This window comes from Macaca nemestrina, chromosome 2, assembly GCF_043159975.1.
Source record: "Macaca nemestrina isolate mMacNem1 chromosome 2, mMacNem.hap1, whole genome shotgun sequence".
Taxonomy (NCBI): domain Eukaryota; kingdom Metazoa; phylum Chordata; class Mammalia; order Primates; family Cercopithecidae; genus Macaca; species Macaca nemestrina.
Window position 1 is genome coordinate 191,552,976 of NC_092126.1, and position 15,510 is coordinate 191,568,485.

General features: G+C 36.2%; 1 protein-coding gene across 9 annotated transcripts in view; it reads right to left on the reverse strand.

The window, feature by feature from the left end:
* LOC105477406 (zinc finger protein 654) overlaps window positions 1–15,510 on the reverse strand; it is a 78,962-nt gene that overhangs the window by 51,915 nt on the left and 11,537 nt on the right. For 6 of the 9 annotated variants that reach the window (XM_071092564.1, XM_024791445.2, XM_024791446.2 and 3 more), the window contains exon 2: window positions 1,632–1,777. The exons of the other annotated variants lie outside the window; for them this stretch is intronic. Coding sequence is in view for 4 of the 6 variants with exons in the window: in XM_024791445.2 (XP_024647213.1) it covers window positions 1,632–1,777 (146 nt within the window). In the remaining 2 variants the exon portion in view is untranslated. The remainder of the gene's footprint in view (window positions 1–1,631; window positions 1,778–15,510) is intronic. 9 annotated transcript variants of the gene reach the window in all.

A 15,510-nucleotide genomic window follows, 5' to 3' on the forward strand; every position in this document is an offset into this window, starting at 1 on the left:
TTGGATTTCGTAGTATTTATATTTATACTTACTGATTGAGCATCCCTAATCCAGAAATCTGAAATCTGTAATGTTCCAATGAGCATTTCCTTTGAGTATCATGTTAGCACTCAAAGAGTTGTGAATTTTGGAGCATTTTAGATGTCAGATTTTGGATTATCAGATTAGGGATACTCAACCTCTAATGCTGTTTCCCCACCCCAACGTGAGGTGATTGAACTAAATAAAAAAATTGTAATTAATTTCTTTATCTGCATCCTCCTCAAAATAAATGTTTCACATAATAATACTTATCCTATGAGACATACTCTTGACACTTTCTATTGCAATTTGTAATGATAAGTGATTTTATAAGCCACTGTTGTGGTGTGAGTACAATTTGAGGTATAAATAAGTAACAGATGAAACTGTGACTTGCTCTGCTGTGTTTCAATGACCATTCCTCTATCTGCTTTCTGTCCCCCAGAAAACTGTAGAAATCATTCATTCACTGATAATCTTTCTCTATTTATTTTCATTCTCTTCTCTCTTTTACTTCTTTACTATAGTTTTAGTGGGTTCTAAGAGGGCAGAAGGGATAATCACAAATGTTCAGTTTTTAATCTTTAATTTGAAGTTCTCTGTAAGCATTTTTTAAAAACCAGGATTTTCAGCCGAGAGTGGTGGCTCACGCCTATAATCCCAGCACTTTGGAAGGCCAAGGTGGGCAGATCACCTGTCAGGAGTTCAAGACCAGCCTGGCCAACATGGTGAAACCCCATCTCCACTAAAAATACAAAAATTATCTGGGCGTAGTGGTGCACACCTGTGGTCCCAAGTACTCTGGGGCTGAGGCATAAGAATCACTTGAACCTGGGAGGCAGAGGTTGCAGTGAACCAAGATCACACCACTGCACTCTGGCCTGGGTGACAGAGAGACTCTGTCTCAAAAAAACAAAACAATGGTCCGGGCACAGTGGTTCACGCCTGTAATCCCAGCACTCTGGGAGGCCGAGGCGAGTGGATCACGAGGTCAGGAGATCGAGACCATCCTGGTTAACACGGTGAAACCCCGTCTCTACTAAAAACACAAAAAAGCCGGGCGTGGTAGAGGGCGCCTGTAGTCCCAGCTACTCAGGAGGCGGAGGCAGGAGAATGGTGTGAACCTGGGAGGCGGAGCTTGCAGTGAGCAGAGATCGTGCCATTGCACTCCAGCCTGGGTGACAGAGCGAGACTCCGTCTCAAAAAAAAAAAAGGAAGAACAACAACAACAAAACAAACAGGATTTTCCTAACCTCCTTCTGGCCTGATGTAAGCTCTCTCTGCTCACTATCTATCATAGCCTAAACTGCTGTATTCTGGGACTTACCATTAGAGCTTCCCAAGGCAATATGGAGAATTAAAAAGAAAAGAAAAGTGCTTGTAGCAACCAGAGGAATCTGTAAATCAAAATTCCATTTCACTATTAAAACTTACAGTAAAATTATGGTTACATGTTCAAAATTAAACCTGAATACTTAAGTGAAAAAATAAACATTACTTTTTGTGGGGATAATTTAGGAAAGGTTTCTTCTTCAGAAGAAATTATGAAAAACAAATTCTCAAACACATCAAGAAAAATAATGCATTTATAAGAAGTAAAAAGTACTTACACAGCAAGGCTACTCAAAACATATTGTACGTGCTCACATTCATCTGGGAATGATGCACTGGCTGTCGTAAAACAACAAAGTGCAGTCTGAAGAACCTGAAGCTGTGGCAAAGGGACCTGCCATCTTCCAGCATAATCTTCAACCACCTGACAGGGAAGCAATCCAGATATTACTATAGAAAATGTTCTCAACATCTCGAGTTTAAAAATTTGCATAAAAGTTACTGGATAAATTAAAATATTAGTTCAGCAGGAACACAGGTGACTGGAGGGAGGGATCTTCTATACTGTTTATTTTCATGACATATATCTGAAAATAAAATCAATTATTATCTTTGAAAAGATGTAAAATATAGTGTATGAATGTCTGTACTATTCAACTGCCATTGCTTTTTTACCAAATTTTGTTAACTAATGCCCTTTATCTCCCATGTCCAGCTTTAGTGAAAATAATATTCAATATTAAAATAGCTAGCGAGTAGAATATAGTAATAAAATTAGAAATGATCATGCATTATCATTATCATTATCATTATTATAAGGCTCTAAGAATTCTGGCAATAAATGAATATTCCGGCAACAAAAGATATATGACATGATACTCTGATTATGAATATTTAACCTGTACCATATTATGGGGAAGAGTCCAGAATACAGTCAGTCTCGGCTCTGTCACTTAATTAGTTTTATTAATCTGGGTAGGTCAACAGGTCATCTTACTTCTCAATGCATTAGTTTCCTTACTATAAAATGGAGATGAAATGCTCTCTGAAGCCAAATTGGGGTAATTTATGAGAAAACATTTTAGAAACATCAATTGCTATGTTGCAAGAATGCTATATTAAAACAATATATTATATTAACAAAATTCATCATCTAAAACTACTGCCTTCAGGCGAGATTTGGCCTGCCACCTGTTTTTGTACATCCACGACGTAAAAGTGATTTTACATTTTTAAGTGGCTGGAAAAACAAATCACTTTGTGATATGTGAAAATTACATGAAATTCAAATTTCAATATCTACAAATAAGGTTTTATTGGAACACAACCAGGTTTATCCATTTATGTTTGTCTATGGCTGCTTTCCTGCTACAACAACTGAGTTCAGTAGTTGTGACAGAAAGAATATGGCTTACAAAGCCTTAAATATTTAATGTCTGTCCTTTTACAGAAAAAAGTTTGCTGACTCCTGATATATAAGCTAAGAAAACTAGAATACAAAAGGCAAGAACAGTCAGAGCTGAAAAGACTTTTCACACTAATCACTTCCTACTGGGAGACAATTTTCCATGGGTCTCTCACATTTCTACAATTTTTCAAAAAGCCCTAGCTGACTTTATCTTTTTGAAGACATTTATAGCAAGCAGCCTTGAAAAACAGAGATGATGTCTCCCTCCAGAGCAGAGAACCACTTTATATCCAGTATAATAAAGACATTGTCTCCCTCTAGGGCAAAGCTCAGGCAGATATGCTTGCAGACCATTGTAAAAGATTAGGGTTCCTTAAACTTGAGGTTCCTCAACTGTGATGAAAACCTGCTAAGTGTAGCATCCACTTGGGCTACCATGTCAACTGTATGAGACTTGAGGTAGCGAGGGGCACCAGTAGCAGTAGTCCTAGCTACTTGGAAGGCTAAGGCAGGAGAATCGCTTGAACTGGAAGGCAGACGTTGCAGTGAGCCGAGATCGCGCCACTGCACTCCAGCCTGGCGACAAAGTGAGACTGTCTTAAAAAAAAAAAAAAAAAAAAATTAACAAACCAGAAGACATGTCACAATGACTCTCCATTTTAGGAGCGTCAAAGAATGGCTGTGATACACACCTGTAGGAATGTGTTGAACACAGACTAATACAATCTGTGCACTGATAAGTTTGCTAATTTTCTAAATACCTAAAATGTTTTAAAACACATTAGGTTAGTCTTACCCCCTTGAGTATGCTTATGTTATTCATATGTAATGTAGTTGTATATATAAAAATATTTCTTAGCTATCCATTGAGAGATCCTAGAAGCAATGACTCTACAGTAACAGTAACACACTTAGTGCCCAAATCTTGGTCTCTAAACACCATTCTCCAATAAAATGAACAAAGCAGTTGATTCCAGAGCTGGGATAGGGAAAACACAAGATGAGCCTGGAACATCTTGTGTTCCCAGAAAGTAGAGAAATGCTGTGAAAACAACAGGATATGAGAATATGGGAGTCAACCTGAAGGAGCTCCAAAAGGCTAAAGCTGGCACAACTTGAACAACAAAATAATGATAGCATTGGACTTTAATCCATACAATAAAATATATGTAAGTCCATACATTTACAAATAATAAATGTTAGCAATGAAACAGCTGTTTCTTACAGTGAAAGAAGGAAAAAGACAGAGAAGCACCACTAGGCAGACACCACAATGACAAATGTTGCAGACAACATCCATGCATTGATGTTAATAATGAGTGAAAGTTTGAGGAGAAGCAGGATTTGCAGTCTCAAAGTATCTCCCCCAAGACATTTATCAACAGATACATAGACAGTAACATTAGAGTGGAAAATCCTCACAAACATAAACTTAAAGCCATCAAGGTAAATATCACCTGTGAACTATATAATAAAATACACTATTATCATGAATCTCTTCATAACAATACATTGAGAAAGACACAATGCCATTTTTGTGGTACTTCTGCCAAAAATGCACAGACTGATTCCAGTCACAAGAAAACATCAGACAAACCCAAAGTGAGGGATATTCTAAAAAATATTAATAACTGATCAGTGTTCTTCAAAAATGGCAAGCAAAGGCAAGGAAAGACTGAGGAACTGTTTGGAAGGGACTACGGAGGAACAACTAAATACAATGTGAGATCATGGATAACATCCTGGAATTGGAAAAGAACATTAGTGGAAAAATATGAAAAGGTCTACAATTTTGTGACTCTTGTACCAATGTTACTCTCCCGTTCTTGATAGCTGTACTGTATTCTGTAAGTCTAAAATTAGTTCAGTTTTAAAAATTTTAAAAACAAATCTATCTGTTCATCCTTTTCTCTCAAATTTCAATGTTGTTATAGATTTTCTGGATGTTATTTGATAACATAAGCAGATTTCTACATTTACTTTTTCCACTTTATTGCCTATTTGCACCTCAAGATTTGCCCTTGCCTGTAGGTATTATTTTAAGAGTCAGATGGAAAAATAAAGCAGGTAAATTGGCAGCAGAATGGAAAGAGTATAGGCTTTGGAAGCAGACAGACCTAGGTTTGAATTCCAGCTCTGTCACTCATTAGCTGGTAACCTTAGCAAAGTCATTAAACTTCTATTCTAAATTACCTATAAAATGAATTTAATATCACTTTAATCACAGGCCTACTGAAAATTTAAGTAAGACATATATTAAAATATACAATAATTTCTGGCATGTAACAAACAAGAGCTTTCAGATATAAAAATGGTACGGATATAAAGTGCACCATTACTAGTGCACCTTGTTTTAAGAAAAGAAAATGACAAAATCAAGCTTGCTTTAGTGACAATTTCATTACATCATTAAGAACTGGTTCATTATTTGTTTCCAAGTATGATTAATTACAACAAATTTTACTCACTTTTAGCAAGCAAACAGATCACTCCTAAATAAAATCTGAAAACGACTGCTGAGTTTCAGCTATTTAGTTCGATACTCATCTGACAAACAAAGCATATCCTACATACGGCAATATAAATAAAATGCTACATGCCTGAACAGATACCTGAAGACTCACTGTTTTTACAATTCTCCCTGGAGAATGAAAAAGATAAATTGTTTGGAAAAAAGAGAGTCACTTGTCAATTTGACCTTTTCTATCAGGATAATCATGTAATGGAAATCTAAAAGTCATGTTTTAAAAAAAAAAAAAAAAACACCAAAATGGTTTAGAAATACATTCCAAGTTAAAAGTTGTTGGAAATCTGCAAAGAACATAATCTACAGTAGCAAGCAACTAAAACCTGGTACTTTTGGGGGCTTAGTAAAGCATACTGTTCAACTCACTACTCCTTAAAAGCTGGTATTTATACAACATTAATGTATTTGATAGGTTCTGTAAATGTAATAAGACAAAACCTTTTCAAAATGGAAAATGGAGTAAACATCTCTCTAAAATATTAATATTCCATACAATCATACTGTTAAAAGGAATCTTGAAGATTATCTAGTCCAACCTACCAACCAGAGCAAAAATACCCATTACAGTATCACTCCCAGAGAGTTAACCAACATGAATACTGTTACTGATGGGGAATGCACCATCTCAAATGACAATTTACTTAACTTTACAGACATCTTTATTAGAAGATTCTTCATTATGAAGCAAAAACAGATGTGACATCCATCTATCAGTTCTAGTTTGAAGTTTTAAAATTATGTAAATAAAACATGCAATATCCCATCAAATATTATAAGGCAGCTATCAGATACATCTTTATTATAGTCTCTGCCTAGATTAAATATCTGCTATCCTTTCATCATTTTAACTATTTCTCCATAGTCTACAAAATTTTTAGTTCTCATTAGCATATCTGTCTGTGCTCCAAAATGTGCATGTTCCTCTTAAATAAAGCTCCCAAAATGTAACATAAGACTTCAGTTAACTCTAGTCAGAATAAGTTGGACTATCATCTCCCTGTTTTTGACTCTATGATAATATTAATTTAGTTTGAAGTTACTTTAGGTTGACTCAGCAAAAATACTTTTTCATATAGATCCCATAACTTTTTATAGTTGATTTTTTACGGTATAATTGTACGTTAATCCTCTCACTTTCCCCATTCTTAAGTTTCAGCCCAAACCTTCAACACTGCCTTTTTAGCCAGTACATTAGCATTTCCTCCCAGTTTGTGACACCTATAAATCTGAAAAGTTAGTTTTTTATTTTATCATAAAAGTTGTATACAAAAAAAATTCACACAGAGATATTTATAATAGTACCAAGTTCAGTTCCTTAGCTAACCTTAGAACCATTAATCAGTATTCTTTAGGCAAGAGTGTTAAGTCAGTTACTAATACTAATCCATCCCCCATCTCCCTATCTATCTATAAGAATACCATGAGAAATTCTGTATACAAAACCATGCTGAAATCTATATATGCTGAGTCTGTCATCTCTCTCATATCCATTACCAGTAATCCATTTTTTTAAAGTAGAAACAAAAATTTGGAATGACCTGATTTAATGAACCCATAGTGATGGCTAGAAATGAAGAGCTACCTTTCTAACCATCAATAATTTTGCTCAACATTATATTACTTTTAGTGGTCATCTGTTCCCATAACCTACCTTTTTGAAAAACAGAATATTTCCCCATATTTAGACTAACAGCATGTCTTCAGTTATTTGTATCTTCAAATCTTAAATAAAGTGTTTCCTGTCCCACCCCTCCCCCGTATCCTGGGATGAGATTTAAACTTATTTAAAATACCCTATCAGCTTTCCCTACCTGTTTTGGGCTTTAATACTTTTAACCACAGTTAGTTACTGATTTGAAAATCATTCACCTTGTTAGAAATTTCAAAAATAAAATGAAGTAGTTTTATTTTTCTATGCAAAGCAGAGGGTCTACCCCCTTCATTCACACCAGCTGATTTAATAGAAGATAATGAACATGCACAAGAAGGAATGAAATTAAATAATGTTATAGGAATTAATTCCATCCAAGAGGAAAGAATATGTATCAAAACCCTACTAGTTTAACAAAGAAATCAGTCAGATACTCACAAAAGTTTCAAATGTAAAAAGTATTATACTTGCTAATATAGGGATTCCAGAATTAGCATATTAAGCATGTTTTATATCAAATACAAAGAAATTTTACAAACGAATTCAGCCTATGAAGTAGTTTTATTTACATTCACAATAGTCACCTAAAATTCAACATATATACAAAACAAGAGGCTTTGGTGACTCATGAAATACGGTGAAGCTACAACAGAGTATACAAAATTACTTTTACACTAAAAAAAAAAAAAAAAAAAAACCTTGGTTTTCAGAAATGATTTCCATTAAACACACAGTAAATAACTCTTTGAACCAAGACATTTGACATTAATATTTAAAATCAGTTATGACTTCTTCAGTTTTTTAAAATATTCTGTTAAATTGCATTCTGTTAGTTTACATAAAAATAGTATTAAAGCATGTTTCATTTATCTTTCCTATGTGTTATTTTGAAAAGGTATCCCTATCTCAGAAGCAGTATAATTTTTCTGACATTCCCACAAATGCAAGTTTTTCATAGGTATATTTCATAAATTAAATGAAGAACAATGATTCCCCATACAAATTTAAGTCTGTAGCTTTTTCTCTTTTTTGTAGCAACCAACATTTTATAAGCCACGGCAAAGAAATGGAAAACAGACTGCCTATATTGGTGCGTGAAAGAGAGATGAATAGAGAAGGCTAAACAACAAAAATTCATTCAGAATCCTCCTCCTCTATTCTGATTCTTGTATTTTTATCCTCTTCCTAAATTCTGGACATGGTAAGTTTGGGGCAAACTTTTTCTCTTTTCCTCTACATTCCTGTTTATAAAATAAGAACTTACTCCATCTCAAAAAATACCAGTGAAAGGATGATTTTCCTCCTTCCCTAAAATTCTTTTACCCCATGGAAGTAAAATCAACAATACCAGTAAGAGTCTATCAGCTCCTGGCCAAGGTTAATGTATTGGTCTGGTTCTCATATCCCTCTTGAGCTGTCTACTTCCACCAGGTTTGAGGCAGGTCAGAGTCCTCCATGTGGCAGCTTAGGTATCTGCCTAAAGATCCAAATTTCCTCTTATAAATAGTAGGTCATTTTAAAGACTTTTGATGAATTTTGACCCCTGCCAACTTTTCATTTGATTCCAAAATCAGAGCTGAGAGCAGTCTATTAAATGCTTCCTTCATAAATATTAAAATTGGTGCATGGACAAGGGAACCCCAAAATATATGCACAAGAAGTACATGAAGATCAGATTAAAATAAGGGATGAACAAACACCAACTGTAGGATGAGGTTTGCTCAGTTTCAAGAACTAAATTTGTTTAAAAAAAAAAAAAAAAACAGATGACGCACTCACAATCAACAGTGGAAGAATTAAAGAAAAATAAAAGGAGGGCATACTGATTAAGATAGAAGAGGGACTTCCTTAGGAATAAGAGTTTACTCTTAGAGGCTAGACTAGACAGGTATCAAAAAAGAAAAAGGAGATATATGTCGGAAGTAACTGTACTTAAAGATGAAATTAGAGGAAAAAAAAAGAATATAGATGTTACTCAAAATAAAGGAAGAGTGACTGTTTACAAATGTACCTAACTGCGGGACAGAAGGTAACGATGGGATGGAAATGTCAAGAGTGAACCAGACTGGAGATCCAACTATGGCAGTATGGCAAAAGCTTGCTTTTTAAAAGACAGATAGAAAGTCTATAATAGGGCCCGGCGCGGTGGCTCACGCCTGTAATCCCAGCACTTTGGGAGGCCGAGGTGGGTGGATCACGAGGTCAGGGGTTCGAGACCAGCCTGACCAACGTGGTGAAACCCCATCTCTACTAAAAATACAAAAATTAGCTTGGCGTGGTGGCGGGCGCCTGTAATCCCAGCTACTCAGGAGGCTGAGGCAAGAGAATTGCTTGAACCCAGGAGGCGGAGGTTGCAGTGAGCCGAGATCATGCCACTGCACTCCAGCCTGGGCAAAAGAGCGAGACTCCATCTAAAAAAAAAAAAAAAAAAAAAAGGAAAGTCTATAAAAAACCACACCTTGAAGACTGAGACTACTATACAAGTAATATAAAATCTGTAAAGATTTGATAAAAAGCAGGGAGATTACCTTAAAATATCTGAAGCATTTCAGGTGCATTTCATATGGTATGGCACTATGCCATAAAGAAAAGTGCTCCAGAAAGTCAAAGTTAGGTCTCAGGGGAGTGAATGGGAAAAGCTATGCTGAAAAGAAACAAAGTTAAGAGGTCAGTCTTGGGTTCAATGTTGTGCTGGTAAGATTTTTTTTCTTAAGTCAGAGATGAGAGTGAGCAAAATTTGCTTGATATTGAATGCTTTTTGATGAACTTGGAACTCCTTGACTTTCCTTCTCTAACAATATGGAAGACACTATAAGAGACAACTGAAGGAACAAAAAAAACCAAGAGAAAAGAAAAGGAAAATAGGCGAGGCAAATTTAAGAACAGGCTCAAATGTAAACAAACACAAAAACCAGCTGCTTATCTGAAATAACATATCCTACTATTGCTGAAAGAAATGTAACAAAAATGAATGTTTATTCTGCCAATAAAGTAGAACAAATTATGCAAGGCCTAGAATAATTAAAAGCAGAGCAAAGAAAAGGTCTAAAAGAGCAAGCAGCAGAAGAGATATTGTTTTTACTGGGCTCCTAAAAGCGCAGACTTCAGAAACAACAAAAGCATTTCCACTTTAGATACCCATTCAAAGGTTATTATCCAAATAATACAAATATGGGGGCACAAAAAGAGTGTTTTTATGATAGGCCTAAAACTTTCAGGGGGCGTGGCAACACTCTAGGTAGCACAGGACTAAAAATGTCTTGGCACATGTTTGGGGCTAGAGAAATACAGATGCAAGAGCAGAACACAGGTTGTGGAGACTGCAAGGCAAATGACTATGCTTGAAGCTTTACAAACTACAAGTAAGTCATATGCTCTTTGTAACAGGCAGTAGAAGTGGTGCCACTAAACAGATTCCATACTTATTTCAGCATAAGGAATACCGGGAAAACACAGAAGAAATAGAAATTAAAAGCTTTTAATATGATGGAAATCTAAAGTAGGAAACATCAATTAAGATGAGGTACCTAGGGCTACCGTCCATGGAAATTTGTAAACTTTGCAATAAGACAGAAATTAGGATACTACTTTCAGGAAGGAGGAAATAGGGTAAGAGCACCCTCCACAAAATATGGTAAACAGACAGTGGCACAATTAACCACTTGATGAGTTTTCCTAGTAAAATATAAGCACAAGTTATGGCCACTGGCAATTGGCACAACTAACTGGCACACTGGTGAGCCTGGTGAGGTTGAAAACAAAATGCACTTGGTATCCTGTTTTCTGTACATCCATCATCCTTCTGATATCACTAATTTTTACTGGCAAAAGTAATTCCCTGAATTTAGTACATAGTATAGTTGACAGAAATATTAGTATATTTCTAAATTTAATGTGTATTGGGTTGGGTGCAGTAATCAATGTTTGCCCTACTGATCTTCAAGACCCTTAAGAAAGTAAGACACAGGCTGGGCGCAGCGGCTCACACTTGTACTCCCAGCCCTTTGGAAGCCCGAGGCGGGCAGATCATTTGAGGTGAGTTCAAGGCCAGCCCGGCCAACATGGTGAAACCCCACCTCTACTAAAAATATAAAAAGTAGCTGGGCGTGGCAGTGGGTGCCTGTAATCCCAGCTGCTTGGGAGGCTGAGGCAGGAGAATCGCTTCAACCTGGGAGGCAGAGGTTGCAGTGAGCCGAGATCAGCCACTGCACTCCAGCCTGGGAGAAAAAATCAGACTCAGTCTCAAACAAAAAAAAAAAAAAAGAAAAAGTAAGACACAAAAGAGACTGGAAGTTAAAGAATTCTCCTTTAGAAGGCTAAAAGAAGCCACTCCCAATCAGAGGAAGACACCCAAGTTGCAGCTCCTGAAAAAGACCCATCTCTACATCACAGGGGCACATGAGAGACCCACTGGTTCTGATTAAGTAATACTCTAGAAAGGGAAGAATTTGGGATCTTAATGTCTTTAGACTCTAGACTTTAATTTTTCTTTGTGAACTCAAAAATGGGAGACAAATGATCAAATCTGGTAGATTCTTATTTTTGTGGACATTTAGTCCCCTGTACCAAAGCTACTTATGTCCTCAAATTAAAACTGGAAATTTTAAACTAAAAAACTATCATAGGTTAATTAGCTTTCTCAAACACAGAAACTGCCTCTCTTAAAAAGCCTTATACTCTTAAGTACTGAGATATTACTAAAAGGAGAAAATAAATTATGAGTTTTACATTTTGGTAAACTTTACCATAAGTTACTAGAAAATCCACTGCTCTGTTCTTAAAGAGGGATAAATATACTCAAGATTAATAAAAATTACATTGTAGCGACTGATGAACAATTTTTATTCTTCCTTTTTTAAAAAGAATGCACTAACTCTTCAAACCCAATAGAACCAAAACTATGCTGTTCGTTTAGATATCTTAAATTGTTTCTCCCACCATTTATTGTTAATACCATCACTATACTATCAGATATTTAGATTAGAAACCCAATATAATTTCATAGAATTCTTAGGTGCCTTGTCTCCACTTTTAGCAAAATGCTAAGTACTTTATTGTACGTAATATTCCTTGAAACTGTTCCAGTCACTCCATGTTCATTGCCATTATTCAGCCAGGCCCTCAATTTCTTTTCTGGGATACTTCGATAGCTTACTTTTTTTATGTAGACTTTCATTCTTTACCTCCTGTGGTATCTTCAAACAATATTTTAAGATTAATAATGGCATGACTTTGCCCTTAAATGCTATGTTATCCCACAGAATTCAAATCCCTAAGCCAAGCCTCAATCCATTTTTCCAATTTATTATCTACCAATACTTTATTTTGAGTCTATGTTCTAGTCCAGTGGCTCTCAAACTTTAGCATGCATCAGAATCATTGGGAAAATGTGACAATCAGATTGCTGAACCCTAGTCCCACAATTCTAGATTCTGTAGGTCTGGGTGGAGCCAATAATTTGTACTGCTAATAGTTTGCAGGTGATGCTCATACTGCTGGTCTGCAGATCCACAGATTAAGAACCATAGTGCTAATCAATTAACTACTGCCATTCATAAATATGCCATGACAGATTATCTCCTCTGCTTAAAATGTCCACCTACCCCATACTATTTCCTTTCTTCATGCCTACATTTTAACACTAACAACTTTTTTAAGAGTCAAGTCAAATGCTATTTCATCCATTAAAATTTTCCAGATTATCTCTATCAGAAATGGTCTCTCCATGTGAACTTGCATAGGAATTAAAATAATGGCACTAATCACATTTTCCCTATTTTAGAGTTTATGTATATTTATTCATTAATTTATTCAAACCTTAGAGTGCCTACTGTGTACCAAGTTCACTGATGCTTTCATTTTTTTGTGGAGGGATAAGACGTAAATGAATGTATATTAGATGGTGTTAAGTACCTTAAAATAATATTAATAAAACACAGGTAAGGAGAAAAAGAATATTAGAGATGGGATGCTACTTTACATGGGGTGTTCAAGGAAGGCCTCTCTCTCTCTAATAAGAGGCTATCTGAGCAGGATCCCACAGCAAACTATATAGATATCCAAATGAAACATGTTCCTGGCAGACAAAACAAAAGCCAAGAAGCAGATGCATACAAGGAGTGGCAAAAACACTAGTGCTGGTGAGTGTATAGTAATAAAAGAGAAAGTCATAATGCTAGATGGGGCAGGATTATGGAGCCCTGTGGTCCACCATACGGATTTTGGCTTTGACTCTCAGAAAAGTATGGAAGGTCTGGAAGAGACCTCACTCGTATCTTTAAAAGGATCACATTGACTACTGCATAAAGAATAAACTGAAAGTGAGGACAGGTAGAAACAGGGAAATAAAATAATCCAGGAGAAAGATAACTACGGTTTGGATCAGGGTCATAACAGACAGAAATAATGGTTAGATATGCCTTTTCCCCCTTACTAGGTAATTCAGTTCCTTTAGGGCAAGAATTGTGTGGTTTTTCCTTTAAATTCCCTATAATCACTAAAATGACGCTTTTCACATAGCACCTATTATTTTCTTAAAGGAATACCCTCTACAATACTCAATTATTGTACTTTATGTATGTAGATTTATGCCTAAGATATCTAAGAATATTCAATTGATATTAAGAAAAAGCAATTTATGTACTGTCTGACAAGACAAATACAGCATTTTATGAGGACTTATAAGTTATGAGTATTTAATAGTTGTTGAAGTTAACTTCAAAATATGAGAGAAGATAAAAAGTCTCAAAAGTTAAGTACAAAATGGCTTCACTTGATACAGAAATTTTTTTGATTTTTTTTTTGAGACGAGTCTCACTCTTGTCGCCCAGGCTGAAGTGCAATGGCGCGATCTCACCTCACTGCAACCTCTGCCTCCCGGATTCAAGTGATTCTCTTGCCTCATCCTCCTGAGTAGCTGAGATTAAAGGAACACACCAGCAAGTCCGGCTAAGTTTTGTGGGATTTGTTTGTTTGTTTGTTTGAGGCGGAGTGTCGCTCTGTCTCCCAGGCTGGAGTGAGCGGCGCGATCTCGGCTCACTGCAAGCTCCGCCTCCCGGATTCCCGCCATTCTCCTGCCTCAGCCTCCCGAGTAGCTGGGACCACAGGCGCCCGACACCACGCCCGGCTAATTTTTTTGTATTTTTAGTAGAGACGGGGTTTCACCGAGTTAGCCAGGATAGCCTCCATCTCCTGACCTCGTGATCCGCCTGCTTTGGCGGCGGGATTACAAAGAGCTGGGATTACAGGCGTGAGCCACCGCGCCAGGCCAATTTTTGTGTCTTTAGTGGAGACGGAGTTTCACCGTGTTGGCCAGGCAGGTCTCTAACTCCTGACCTCAGGTGATCTGCCCACCTTGGCCTCCCAAAGGGCTGGGATTACAGCCGCGAGCCACCACACCTGGCCCAATACAGAAGTTTTTAAGAAACGAGATAATTTCTTTCTTTTTAAATCAAATCAAGAATTGGGGAACTGCATAATACAGTTTTAGGTGCCAGGAAGGAAAGCAAAAATTGTATATCTACTCTAAGTTTATAAACACAGGATGACAGGATGATATGCAGGAAATCAAAGTAATAAATTGAGAAAAGATGAGTTTTAACATTCTCACAACTCTCTTCTACCTACGTTTTATATCTTTCCCTCCTCTTGATTATGCTTTATGTTTTATACTCACTACATTAAATTTGGATAATATATGAGAAAAAAGTATTCATCACTGCACTGCCCACATATAACTACTATTAACATCTTGATCCCTTTTCTAGCTGTGTGTCTTAAGGTAGCTGCTTAATCTCTCTGAGTCTCAGCTGCATCATTCACAAAATGACGATAAAAACAGTACTTATTTCACAGAGTTGTTGCAAACGATAAATGAGAATCTAGGACAGGAACTGACATACTTTTTCTTAAGGGGCCAGAAAGTAGCTTATGGGCCATACTTTCTCCAACCCAATTATTCAGCCCTGCTGTTATATCATGAAAGCAATCACAGAATATATAAAATTAAGTGGGCAAACACCAATATGATTTATTTGCAAAAAAAAAAAAAAACAGGCAGTGTTGCCTTTGCCACAGTGGTGTATAGTAAAGGTTCATAACTTTTTTTGGTGTGTCTGGATTATTGTTGGGTTGGACTTGTTTGGCAAGTTTTGAAATTCTTAAAAGAATCTGATTGAAAAAAAAAATTTGGATCTGCTCACCAAGAAAATGCAAATAAAACTTTACATAGACACTGAAAAGATCATTTTTTATGGCTGCATAAAATTTTAATTTATGGGAGATGAAAAGATATTCACCTATTTTAGATGTTCTGGTTTCCTATTTTAATTCACTCATTACATTAATTATAATTAATGCTATGAAGAATAGTATTGTGTCCAAATTTATAATTCCTCATAAATGAATGCTATCAGGAAAATGACTAAGTCAAAAGGTACAAATTAGTTTAAGGTTTCTAACATAGTTTGGTAAATTGTAGTCCAGAAAAGCTGTGGTGATCTGTACTCCCATCAGCTGAAAGAGATCTTCATGTTCTCATAAGAATGGAATATATGTAAATTTTAGACTTTA